This window comes from Pollicipes pollicipes, unplaced genomic scaffold (assembly GCF_011947565.3).
Source record: "Pollicipes pollicipes isolate AB1234 unplaced genomic scaffold, Ppol_2.1 Scaffold_4295;HRSCAF=5057_pilon_pilon_pilon, whole genome shotgun sequence".
Taxonomy (NCBI): domain Eukaryota; kingdom Metazoa; phylum Arthropoda; class Thecostraca; order Pollicipedomorpha; family Pollicipedidae; genus Pollicipes; species Pollicipes pollicipes.
In genome coordinates, this window is record NW_023596461.1 from 16,381,791 (window position 1) to 16,394,733 (window position 12,943).

At 44.1% G+C, this 12,943-nt stretch overlaps 1 protein-coding gene across 1 annotated transcript; it reads right to left on the reverse strand.

The window, feature by feature from the left end:
- Positions 1 to 526: 526 nt before the first annotated feature.
- Positions 527 to 11,009, reverse strand: LOC119096452 (translationally-controlled tumor protein homolog). The gene is made up of 5 exons (XM_037219359.1): positions 10,904 to 11,009; positions 4,669 to 4,739; positions 2,798 to 3,101; positions 2,428 to 2,554; positions 527 to 777 (listed from the first exon to the last, which is right to left on the reverse strand). Exons 1-4 carry the CDS (start codon positions 10,929 to 10,931, stop codon positions 2,439 to 2,441), a joined length of 519 nt encoding a protein of 172 aa, XP_037075254.1. The 5' UTR covers positions 10,932 to 11,009; the 3' UTR covers positions 527 to 777; positions 2,428 to 2,438.
- Between the last annotated feature and the right edge of the window lie 1,934 nt (positions 11,010 to 12,943).

Genomic DNA, 12,943 nt, shown 5'->3' on the forward strand with positions numbered 1-12,943 from the left:
TTTGGAGATGCATATCGCCAAGGTTTCTATCCCTTCCCTCCTCCCCAGTGCACCATCCTTCCCAGCGTCCGCCCCATCCAGCCAGTCCGAACACTCCAACAAATCTGTTTTGATGATGGAAACTACTCGTTCGTGGAGGGCCAGACAAATGCCAGCGAAGACGTAGGTCACACGCCTGTATGGTCGTGATCACGTCAGTCACGCACGCACGGCGAGTCGTCCCTCTCAACAACGGCGATACAACGGCTTTAGCAGTTACGTTTTCGCTGCGGGCTGTGCGGAAGTCCACGGCAGCGACGGCGGCACGCGCAGACAACGTAGGCAACTTAATCAGTGGATTATAGGGAGTCGAACCTAGTTGGGCATCGTAAACCGGGTCAGCGGGAAAGGAAATACGGAGGAAAATAGTACGCCATAACTGCAACATAAACGTTCAAAACACGAGAATGACTATGCCACTCTGTCGCGCGGAAGGCTATCCGTTCGCGTTCCTTCAACGTGCGAGACAACCAAAAAAACAACTTGACAATTTGTCGGATCTTTATTTCGTTTTGTATAAATAATAAAATATTTCAGTCGCGCACGTTCGATAAAACGTCGCTGCGCAGCATCGTGCGGCGGTTGTCCACGGGGGCTGACGCGCATGCGCGACTCGGCGCTGAGTGGCTCCCCGGTAGCGGTGACGGCTCGTCGCCGGTCTTCGCTGGCTGAGAGGGCACGGGCGCGCTGCGATGGCAGGACGGCCGCAGAAGCATGACAGAAGCGGTGGCACGCCCACTGCCGACAGGAAGACACCATTGGTCAGCCAGACACCACCCATCACATTCTCCGTGCCAAATGTGCGCCCGCTGCACACCTGGGGTCACTTTCACGCGCGCAACAATCATCTTACAACGGCGAAATCTATTCTACGAAGAGACCGCGGAACAAAAGTAACAAGCCCGGAACACTGGTGCATGCACAATAATGGAGCGATCCCACAAAATCATGCGCGGCTGTGACAGCACGTGGATGAGGATAAGATGGCTCAGAGGTTTTATGAAGAAAATATTGTAACTTTCTTCAGTAACCGCTCTCAACACGGTTTTTAAACGTCAGCTCTTAACGTACAACCATTGTACACGCCCTGCGCGAATCTGAAATCCACAATGACATAGGTATACAATGCCATTCAATATTTATATGTCATATTCACTGATGAACGTATCAGAAATATCCGTACTGTGCGGGACGCCCACCGATCTCTCATCACCTCACCAGTCCCAATAATTGTTATGCGCAAGAAAGGTGGCGAGCTTCTGGTTCGCCATCGTTAGTGGTATTTATGTTGAGAAAAACAAGACCCTTAACACATATAGCTGTTCCAGTTTAGCCAGTACCTACCGGTGGTTATTTTCAGAATGTGATTTCTACAAGACGCATACAAGCGTCCATAGCGCAATAACGATGCTGCCTAGGTACGACCTGCCCGATGCCTGTAGGTCATACTTACTGCCCAATGGCGATGCTCACTGTCGTGACACTTGCCAAGCTTTCTTGCCTTTTAGCGTCTTTTGTCCTGTCGATTTTTCTTACAAAAATCGACACGAAATGTACTAGTGCCTACATGCTCGCCAACACTCCCTCAACGAAATGTGCATGGCGACAGACAGGCATCCACCACAACAACGCTACAAATTGAAAGCCCCAACCCGCCCGTCAACGGTGTTATTTTCAGTCAAAAGTTTTGCATTCTGACACACTGTCACAAAATGGCAAAGCTAAGGGCCAGCCTCTATCGGTCAACGTGTATTCTAGTTCATCTGGAGCATGGTTGTCGAAGGTAGAAGAGCCCTTCAATAATCAAGGCCATGTTTGAACAACACACTAATGCATACATTGAGTCATCTCCCCAATTCGGCTATGACGAGGTGCACAGACGCAGCCGCGGGTTCGACTATGACGTAAAACCTACATTTTCGGTACCAGTCACATTAGTGGCATCCTCTACCCGGAACACGGCTGCACAATGCGGCTCATCACAGACGGTGAATGGAGATGACACAATACAAGCATTGTGACCTCTGGTAGTGTCGTGTCCGTCGAGTTCTGCGCAGGAGCCCCATGACGTTCGCTTATGCATACAGCTGTTACGTTAACCACCTGCATCAGCATGTTCCAAAACACTACATTCAGACCTTATGACATCCGTAGTCATGATAGTACAAATCACTAAAAGTGAGTACCTTTTAAAGCCATGATTGTCCACCGCAACCATGAGGCCGCCCGCAACGACACTCGACCAAGCCATTCAGATGTCGCTTACCGTTTGGAACTACCACACTTTGGTCTCGAGATAGGATGTCGCTTCGGCCACCAGATAATACATCAAAACATCGACGACGTAAGTGCATGACCGAAGTGCCCCACAGGGAACGCGTCACTTACACTTTCTAGATTTAGAGCTTCTCCTCCTCTAGACCATGCTTGAAGAAGTACATGAAAGGCAGTTCCGAGCCATCCTTGTCCTCGTACAGCATGATGGCCACCATACCATCCGGGTTCATGCCTTCGCCTGCCACAAAGAAAGTAGTCAGCAAATAGGCGGAACTCGCGTGGGCCGGGAGACAGATAAATCTTCAGATCTCTCAACATGAAATGCAAACAACAGGCATTAACACAGACACGCAAATGGTGGAGCAGCGCAGTGCAACTGAAATGACGTAGCTCCCTGGTACTGAACTTTGCACGTACTCTGAACTGAAGGGAAACGGCGAATGGCACAATTCCTCATAGTCCACTGGCAGCCACTACTTACCCTGGAAGAACTGCATGTCCTTGAACTTGCCAATTTTCTCCTTGATGAAAGCGTTGGAACCGTTCTTGAAGGTGTCCACCTGGTCGGGGCTGGTTTCGGCCAGCTTGGTGCAGATCGCCTTCATGTAATCCTTCAGGTACGAGATGTAAGCCTTCTTGTCGCTGAAGCCGGTCTCGGTGAGGCGCATGTTGAGCACGACATCCACGCCCGACTCGTTGTCGTCGTCGGTCGCCTCCTCAGCATCCTCGGCCGACGGGTTGGCACCGTCCAGCACCAGTTCGCCCACCTTGCTGCGCGTGATGTACTGCGGGCAGCGGGCGACGCAAGTCATGTGCTGCGACTAGGTACGTCACATACTGCTGTTAGCAGCCAATGCACGTGAAGCAGTGCCGGCGGTGACAGATGTACGTGATGTACTGTCGGCAGCACCCCCCCCCCCCCCCCCCCCGAAGTCGTCCAGCAGAGAGCAAGCTGGGCGCAACCATCCAAACCAACCCGCCCATATATCAGTTCTGCTCGTCCGCAGTCAGTGGAAAATCTTATATTCCCCCCTCTCCCGTTATCATCCAGCACGGTCCATGCTAAGCCTCGTTATTCCGTGGCCCACTGCATGTCCACATAACGGCTTATGTGAACCCGCAGTCATGACGTTACGATGTACGGCATAACCCCGTCAGACACCCAATCGGTACACGGGTGCACGGGTACACGGTACACTGGATCTGGACCCGGGAACCCAAGTCCTTCCGTGGTCCAGCGTGCAATTTTGCTACGTCAGGGCTTCAGGGCACAACTCACGTCCGTCGAAAGGAGTCCCCACCGAGTCCGCGTGGCCTAATGACGCAAACTGACGCGCATAAATCAGACGTGATGAGTAAACAAGAGGAGACTGAAAAAACGAAGTCAGAAAGGCGGGACCAAATCCGGGTTAGTCTTGTTCGCTTGTTTTGTATGATATACGTAAATTTCTCACGAAACCGAAAACCTACTGCATCGGACAGTACCAAACCATAATCGCTGTATTATCATGTGCTGCTTACGCCATGTCACGCCAAAACCTTTGTTTACTACCTTGAAATACACATAAAACACATCCGCAGCATAATACACAACACAGCAATTCATCCAGCGAACTCAAATGCCATTTTGTGGAGGCCTAGTCTGATGCGGAGTCTGCGGAGTGCAAGACAAACAAACCATGTTTGCCTCCATTCCCCAACCACAAAAGCGACCTTGTAACTGCAATGTCATTCCCCTGCCAGGTGGCACAAGTATTTCCCACAATTTAAAAGAACAAAAAAAACGAAACTTGCGTGCTTACAATTTACGGTGCATTTGCAGCGACCCAGACAACGAAAAATAAATGCCGTCAACGTCACTTATGACGTCATACCCAATGGATTCTGCGTCTCCTGGTGTACAGCGACCCGTTCGACAAAGATTCTACATCACCTCCCGTAAAATCTTTGCATACGCGCAGAATCGTTTTCCGATACTTGATCGAAGTAAGGCAAAGTGGCGCAATAGGTTCCATCATAAGGAATACAATGCAATACAATTTGCAAACCAAAGATCCACGACGAATAATAAGGTATTTTATATGTTGAATACAGCAAAAATCAGTTTCCATTGCCAGAAGTATTGTTAGCACCTGCCAACGAAAATCTCAGTGCCTATGCATACGCAGCTATCGTCACAACAGTTATGAATATGTGAACAGAACGCGCGTCACACTGCGAACACCTCCGGCAAACTCTACATGATATTACGTAGAAAAGAATATTTTTGGTGCACTGTAATACACCCTTTCTTGTACTGCAATGACCATGACTCTCGATATGGTTAACAAGATTAGTCAAGACAGCTCTTACCTTGCCTTCCACCCGGTAGACGGCATCATGAATCGTTTCGTAGGTGTAGGTGTCCATGAACATCTCATCTCCTGGAAACAAAAGATCGTCACATAATGCAGACGCGGACAATCATGCCTTTACAGATCAAAAGCACATACACCAGGCCAGGGGGATCATAAGAACAGACAAATAGGAAGATGAGGGGGTGAACAACAGTCATGCCATCAACCTGCAAGCATCTCCAAATATCTGGGCTTACTGAAAAGGAGTTACACACCCAAAAATTTGTGAAGTGCTCGTGGAACCCATGTCAGTTTTTTGTCCTGCACATTGGTGCCTAAAATTGCAAGGTCCACAATATCTTGGAATGTTGTTGCATTCACATGGTGGCTATATGTTAAAGAATTGCAAATTGCGGTGGTCATCTAGCATGTAAGCTAAAAACAATAGAAAGTGCAGAATCAGAAACACTGCAGTTGTACAGGAGATGTCGGGATTCAAAGCTAGTTCCAGGAAAGGTGTTCCCAGGCATTGCAAGACACTTAGAATTACAAAATATGCCATGGTACATTCTTACCCTCTCACAATGTGACCAATGTCTGCACATAAGGATTGATCCATGACAAAAATGATGTTTCGCAGGCCAACCTACTGTCAATAGTTAAAAAATGCAATGTGCATTGTGAGTGAATGAATGGCATTTGCAGCCACCTGGAGCCATGTTGGAGTCCCAATTGTTTTACAACCCAAGTCTTTGGCTACTGATTCAAACACCCATCTATGCATGTTGTCATCTGGTGCTGGTAGCAGATATTACTGCACCTGTGTGCTGTGCTGTTTGGCAGTCCTACCAAAGCTGACATCTTTTCACCAGCTGATGACACACAAACATTGGCAGCACACTCCAGTCAGCCTCTGAGAAGCACCCATGACTCCAACAAATAACTCTTCCATGATTCCAGTGGTTGTGTGCTCTCAAGCTGGCTCATAGCCCTGTTACTTCACAGAACCACTGGTCATATTAGGGTGGGGACCATGGACCAACTGCAACTGATCAGCTCAGTGCAGCTATGGACTAGGCAGAAATCATGGTCAATTCTCGAACGTCATCTGCTGATTGTGACTGTGGAAGCACATGTGCATTCCCAATAAGTTATATGATGAGTTTAATACTCTGCTGTTTATTGATGCCAGTGTTTTATGCAAGATAAGGTCTTGTATACACCAGTCAACATAACCTCTTGGATTACATGATGGAGGATGTAACAGTGACCACAGTATACAGTAACCAGTGTTGGAAAAATTGACATTTCCTGGTATAATGTAAACTACATTTTGTACTTGAAGATAGCGACTAGGTAAACTGAAACATTTTGTACTCCACCATGACATGACAAAAACAGCTTTTGGAAACTCATTTTACCTCCATTTCATAACCAAATGAAATCAGAAGGCACAACAGGTCCGGACTCTCTGCTCCTGTCATGTACCATGTATTGATATCTGTAAGAGCACAAATCTTGCGCCAAATAGACTTAGATGTCCAATAGCAAGCAATCTGTTTTACCACCTAAGTATACAACAAGTTGTGTATGGAAATGCAAAAAATTAAGTGTGAATCCTGAATGGAGTTGTCTTTAAACAATGCTGGAAAATGACAAACAAATATCACCATTGCACCAGTCAGTAGATTAGCAAAGCTCTCAATTCATATGACCTGTGCAGACCAACACAAAACTAAACATAATTTAACCTACCATTAATGACAAACCACATTAATTGTCAAGGGTGCCACAAGTGGTGATAGAAAAACCATAAAACCCAAGTGCCTACCACAAACAGCCACCTACTCACACTCCACCACTGCACCATGTCATGGATATGCAAATAGGAGAATCACTCACAAATTGGCATCGGAAACATATCAACTATTCAGTGGCTGTCGCCCACCTCCCAGCTCAGGTCTGAGAATGTACGTAGCAAAAGTCTCCAATTGGTTTAAATGATTCACCTCCTCGTGACTGATTTGTCAAGAGCATAAAGAATCTGCTCATGCTCATGTCTTAAACAGGTTTGTGAACATTTGGACAGAAGCTGTATAGAAATGGGCCTCACAATTATAAAGGCTGATTTGTACTTGTCCAGAAATGCCTCTCATCGGATTCCTGACCACTTGCTGGTATCCAGGGTACAAAAATGTAGGGGAGCTGGGGATTTAAACCCAGTTAAAGGTGACATTTAGAGGAGTGAATTTAAGGCTAGTAATTCAACCTTTACAAATATCTATCCTTAGTCAAAAAACATTGTTATAAAGACAAACAAGTGTTGGGCCATCTCATATCATCCCTGACAAGCATTGGAAAACTTGATGTTTCCTGGTATAATGTATACCAGGAGATCTTGTACTCCAGGATTTTGACTAAGCAAAATGAAATATTTTGTACTCTAGCATGATGCAACAAGAACAGCTGTTGGAAAAACTCATTTTACCTCTTCATGTCAGGACAAAATAAAAACAGAACATGCAACAGCTTGAGACTTGCTGCTCCCATCACGAGCCATGTATTGATATCTGCAAGAGCACAAATCTTGCACCCACCAGACTAAGGTTCCTAATAGCAAGCAGCCTGTGTTGCAATGTAAATAAGAAAATCACCTGCAATTCAGCGTCGGAAACATCTCAACTATTCAGTGGCTTGTGCCTGCCCTCCAGCTCCGGTTGGAGGTTGAATGTAGAAAAACTCTCCAACTGGTTTTCATGATTCGCCTCCTCGTGACTGATTTGTCAAGAGCATAAATATTCTGCTCGTGCTCAAACCTTGAACCGATTTGTAAACATATGGGGGGGAAACTGTATACCGATGGACATCACGATTACGAAGGACGTGCTTGTACTCATCCAGAACCGCCATGTGGTTGGATTTTTGGCCACTTTCTGGTATCCAGAGTGCAAAAATGTTATGGCAGCTGTGGATTTGAACCAAGTTAAATTTGCCACTTAAGGGTGTGAAATTAAAGTTGGCAATTCAGGCTCTACAAAATACTCTTTTAAGTCGAAACACATTGCTATAAATGGCCAAAAAAACTGTTCGGAGACAGCAATCTCACTCCGGTAAAAACACCAGGACACCAGAAAAACATGAACCCACAACTTTGGCCCAGCAAATTAAGGAGAAGGGTTTGTTAGGACAAAAACATCAATTAATTGCAACCTAAATTATCATAGTTTGCAATAATATCGGTTGAAGCTCTTCAAAATCCATTAATACCTTGCATTATCCGCCGGAGTCAGCGGAGTGACCGACTCCAATCCCTTTTGGTCGGCCTGCACCGTCTGTCAGGCAATGCACTTCTACTGGGTCGGTAAATCGGTAAAGAGTGCTGCCTGTCTCTATAGTTCGGGTGGGATGTGCAGGGTCTCGTGTGTTGACCGGGAGTGGGTAGGTGAAGGGCATGAACATTGAGCTGTTTTTAAAACCAGTTAGCCGGTGGAGCGTGAGTAGCGTGACCGTGGTGGAGCTTGAGTAGCGTGATTGTGGTGGAGCATGAGTAGGTGGCCGTTTGCGGCATGTTCATTTGCATTTTTGTGTTCCACTTTTGTCTGGTTGTGCATATTGTACCCACCCTCCATTCTGGAGGGTGTATATGCCCGGTGTGTAGCCACTCTCCATTTTGGAGTGTATGAGCCTGATGCGTGATTACCCTCCATTTTGGAAAGTGTATACACAGAGCCTTTCATATAATGCAAACCAATGTGTATGCACATGCATTTCATAGTACAGGGTATGACACTGTTGTTTCAGTGTGTCATGTTTAATACTGATGTTTCCTTTCATTTAAAATGTTTTTATGTGAATTGCTGTGTATGAAAAATGGCACTTCTGTTGAATGCCACCCATTGTACTATTAGCCCCTGAAGATGACCTAAATAAAGCTGTAATGACTTGCAGCACTTGGATAATTTTGTACTCCACCATGGAAAATTTGTGCTTGGCTTTTTTGGAATTCCTAACACTGTCTCTGATAGCCATCTAACTCTGGCAACGAAAAAAAAACACCAGGAGACCAGAGCAACATGAGCACATCACTTTGATCAAGCAAGTGAAGGAAAAAAAATTGTGGATAAAAATACCAATAAATTGATGACATTTTGCAATATCAGCTAAAGCAAATAAAATCCATTAATACATAGTACTATCTGCCAGAGTCAGCAGAGCAGCTCCGATCCATTTTGGCCAGCCTGGATGGGTCTGTCAGACAATGTACTTGTGCTGTGGAGGTAAATCTGTCGAGAGTGCTGCCCGTCTTTATTGTCGAGCTGAGGCATGCCCAGGCACCATGTGTTGTCCAGGAATTAGAATATGGAGGGCATGAAGGTTTTGCTGTTTTCAAAACCAGTTTCCACATGGAGCTGAGTGGGTGGCCATCTGTGGACATTCATTGGCAATGTCTTGTTCCTTTTACTCTGGCCAGCTCTAAACTTATTCTGCAAAACTGTGCACCTTCACTAAGCAACTTGTTGGTGACTTTGTTAGAACCCATATGATGCCTACAATTTACAGCAATACTTCAGGAGAAAAGACTTGCCTAGATCCTTGTTTTGGAAGGCCTTTTTACAGCTTGCAAAGCTCTATATACATATGCACATATGTTTCATGTTACAGAATTTGAGACTGTCTTGTTTTAGTGTGTCATGTTTAACACCAATGTCTTCTTTCATTTGAAGTGCTTTCGCATGACTCAATGCATATGAAAATGGTGTTTCACTGAGTACCACCCACTGTACTGTAATCTCCCAAAGACAACCTAACTAAAATGTCATGACTCACATCCCTTAGAAAATTTTGCAATCCAGTCTGGCAAATTAATACTCTGCTACCAGGACTTTTGGGGGAATCTCCAACACTGCGGTAGCAACATCAAGGGCAACATCACAGCAAAAATTCCAGTGTGTGCATCATAAATCTGACTACTTAGTTTAATACATGGCTGAAAATTTTCAGGTCATAGCGCTAGTGCCTAAGGAAATATGATGTTGCAAAGGTAATTTCTGCCAGTTAACACTACATAAGTTCCAAATTATGCAAAATTAAGCCTGGCTGAGTTTGATGTATGCAACCAGCCAGTTTGATTTTATGGTTGTGTGAATGTATCAAAGGAGGTGGATGACCTTTTGTAGGTTGAAAACTATCCTGCAGAGGAGCTAAATGTGACTTTGTCATGCCCAAGATGTTTTTTATACTGGAAGAAATCACTAAAATTGACTTGTTTAATAAGCTGGTATCATGAATACTGGCATGGAAAGTACTACCTTAAATGCCTGTTTGCCTTATCCTTCTTTGCTCATAATATACACCCTACTCTTCAGTCACAATTATCACCTCAATTCCGGAACGTACTGTTTACAGCTGGCGCCAGCATATGGTGGCAAGCCCACCTTTTATGAGAAATTCTCTTATGCAATTATTAAATGTCGAGGAAAGCATCACCGTATACCTTAATAACCATCACACACATTCCTTCTACTGTAAAAAAGTAACAATCATTTCATGCAAATTGGGCCTATACACATATATGCACATCCCAAATGACATGGGGTTGAAACCTTATTCCTCAAATCACCCAGTGTCATAAAAATGTCACCAATAGAGCAGATGGTACTTTATAGGGCTACCATTTCATAATTCATTGATACCTGCTTTTCAAGGTCATGCTGATACTAACTTTTTCTTTACATAAAAATTCATGGAGTTAAAATCCATACACTGAAAGCACCACTGATGATCAAACTGTGCATACTGAGCACATGGAACAATGTAAATAATCTGCAGGCTGCCTGGAATAAATTACACAAAATGAAATAACCATAAAACTCCTGACCTTTCAAGAGCACACCAATTTCAATGTCTTTGCCAACAGTGAGTCATTCTATGATTATGACTCACCATTATGAGATCGTGGGCAAAGACGAATTCTCCAGAGGGGAAAGCAAAACCATCAAAACAAAGGGGTACAGAGGGCTAACACCTGGACACCCTCACAAAAACACCAAATACCTGCCTAAGGTGATCCGAGTGAACAATCAACCCGACCTTTGAACGACGAAGCGGTTGACTCATGCCCCTGAATTAGATTTAGGAGTATGCGACGGCAAGCGAGACGTGATGTTCAATGGTGTCAGGTTTCGAAAACGATCAGCACAGCTATCCCAGGTACTTCCACGATATCTGGACAAAATTATACGTGTTCTGACCTGAAATGATGTCTTTGTAGACCTTCATGGTGACGAATAAGGCCTCAGCCTGCCAATCACAGCCACAGCGCACCACTACCACCGCTACGGACAACCGAAAAGGAAGCTTCTTCGTTAGAGATGAATTACACCAATCGGGGATAAATAGTTGGTTTGAGCGATCAAACGGTTAATATATGCAAGTTTTTACTTGAACAATTTTTTACAAAATTATCAAAATATTTTTACCTTTTGATGTATCCAAAACTGCAGAAAACCACAGCATAGCGATGTCAACATAGGGATGAGAAATCATTAAACGCATTCGTTATTGGCGCTTATGTGTCTTTTCAACTGTGTTTATGAATAAAGTCCAAAATATTGTTGGTTTCTAGGATGAAAATGCTCTTATGCTGAATAGTTACAGTGAGTTTCAGGAGTGTGCAGCGTGACAGGCGTTGCGCGAAGTTGTAGGGGTGGGCGTTGTGCTGGGTCGTAGTGGGTTGAGCCTGGTAGTAAAATAATATGTGTATCTGAAGAATGCAAGTGCGTGAAGGATTTATATCGAGCAATTTAGGAACATGTTCATTGATTCCATGTTTTTTGTTGTGGTTATTTCTGGGTTGTGTATTGTTGCCTGCCATTTTCACTGTTTTTCTTGCTATGAGAGGCATTGACAGGTGTACCTATGCATCATAAAATTTTGCTGGCAAATGTTTTGCCTAAAATGATGTCATGCTTGCAGGTGCCTCAAACAAGTGTGTCATGGCCTCTGATGAGAATGTCAAGTCAAGATTGCAAAACTTCAAAAATAAAGGAAAGGATCAGGATGTGAGTATACTGATTGTTCAACACATGCTTTGGTTGAGGGATCAATATTTCCACCTTGTAGGTTTCTCAGGATCAATTTTGTATAGATGTAGATAATTGAATAGTGGATTGCTTGGTTTCAGGGAGTACAGATGTACTTGGTGAGTTTGCTGTCTGTGAGCAGATCAAATCTGGCTATGGATTCAGCAAAAGACATTTTAGGGAATCATCCAATCAGATGCAGCAGTAGAGTGCTAGATGAAACTATACATCTCTTAGATAGCTTCTTAGGTATCACAACAATGGAATTAATAAATTTAATTGACCTTCAGTTAAGTATGAATATCATAAACATTAAAACCAAACTGTTTTATTGCTCTGGAGCTTCCTGCATAGAGTGGCTGTCAGGTGTTCATTTCTTGTTGCTTGATAACAGTAAGTACATTTTACATTTTCCATGGACTTCCTTAATGTTAGAAAAGGTCACAGACCTGAAATGACAAAGATCAACATTTTGTATAGAGCATACTGTCTAACATAATCTGTAGAGCTTTTTCAATGCAAACATGAAAGTTGTCTTGGTATGATTTTGTTGCCATGGCCTTCAAAAGGTTGGGAGATCATTGACCATAGATAAGCACCAGTGATCTTTTGCTTAGAACAGGCCCTAAGTTCACAGAGCTGGCATGAGAAGGTCTTGGAGCACTTTGGACACCAATGTACAGTTTGACCTTGTTTTACCTTATTTAGTACAAAGTTCATGACCTAAGAACCTTAAATTTTGACACAATTGAGATCATATATAGGCCAAGAATATCCTGTGAACTGGGGTGTGTGTAGCTATCTAATTTCTGAGATCTCAGGGGGTCAAGTTGACCACTACCCAAGTGACAGGCATTCAACCAGCCTCTAAATGCATGGAAGGCAATGTTTCAACATTAAAGATATTAAAGCAAGCATCAGATATCATGAAACAACCCCACTTTTAACTATAAGTATACTTCTTAAGTGGAAAAGGCTGCTTTAGACTACACAATTTTCCATTAAGTAAATATGCTCATCAATGCATCATGGTTTCATCATGTCATCATACTTTGCACATCACCGACCAGGAGCCACAAGACTGCTGTGATATCTGGAGATCACACCAGGAATGCCCAGATATGTATGCCTCAACAATTATGCTTTCTCTGCCTCTATCACTGCATGCCTTATGAAATGGAAGGATCTGAATGATGTGATATGATGGCA

Bases quoted from the DNA above. Each gene is read 5' to 3' on its own strand.
- LOC119096452 (XM_037219359.1), bottom strand. From the start codon at position 10,931: ATGAAGGTCTACAAAGACATCATTTCAG. The intron at 3,102-4,668 runs GTAAGAGCTGTC...CGCTGCCCGCAG, and splicing joins TCTACCGGGTGGAAGGCAAG to TACATCACGCGCAGCAAGGT. The intron at 2,555-2,797 runs GTAAGTAGTGGC...TCTTTGTGGCAG, and splicing joins GGACATGCAGTTCTTCCAGG to GCGAAGGCATGAACCCGGAT.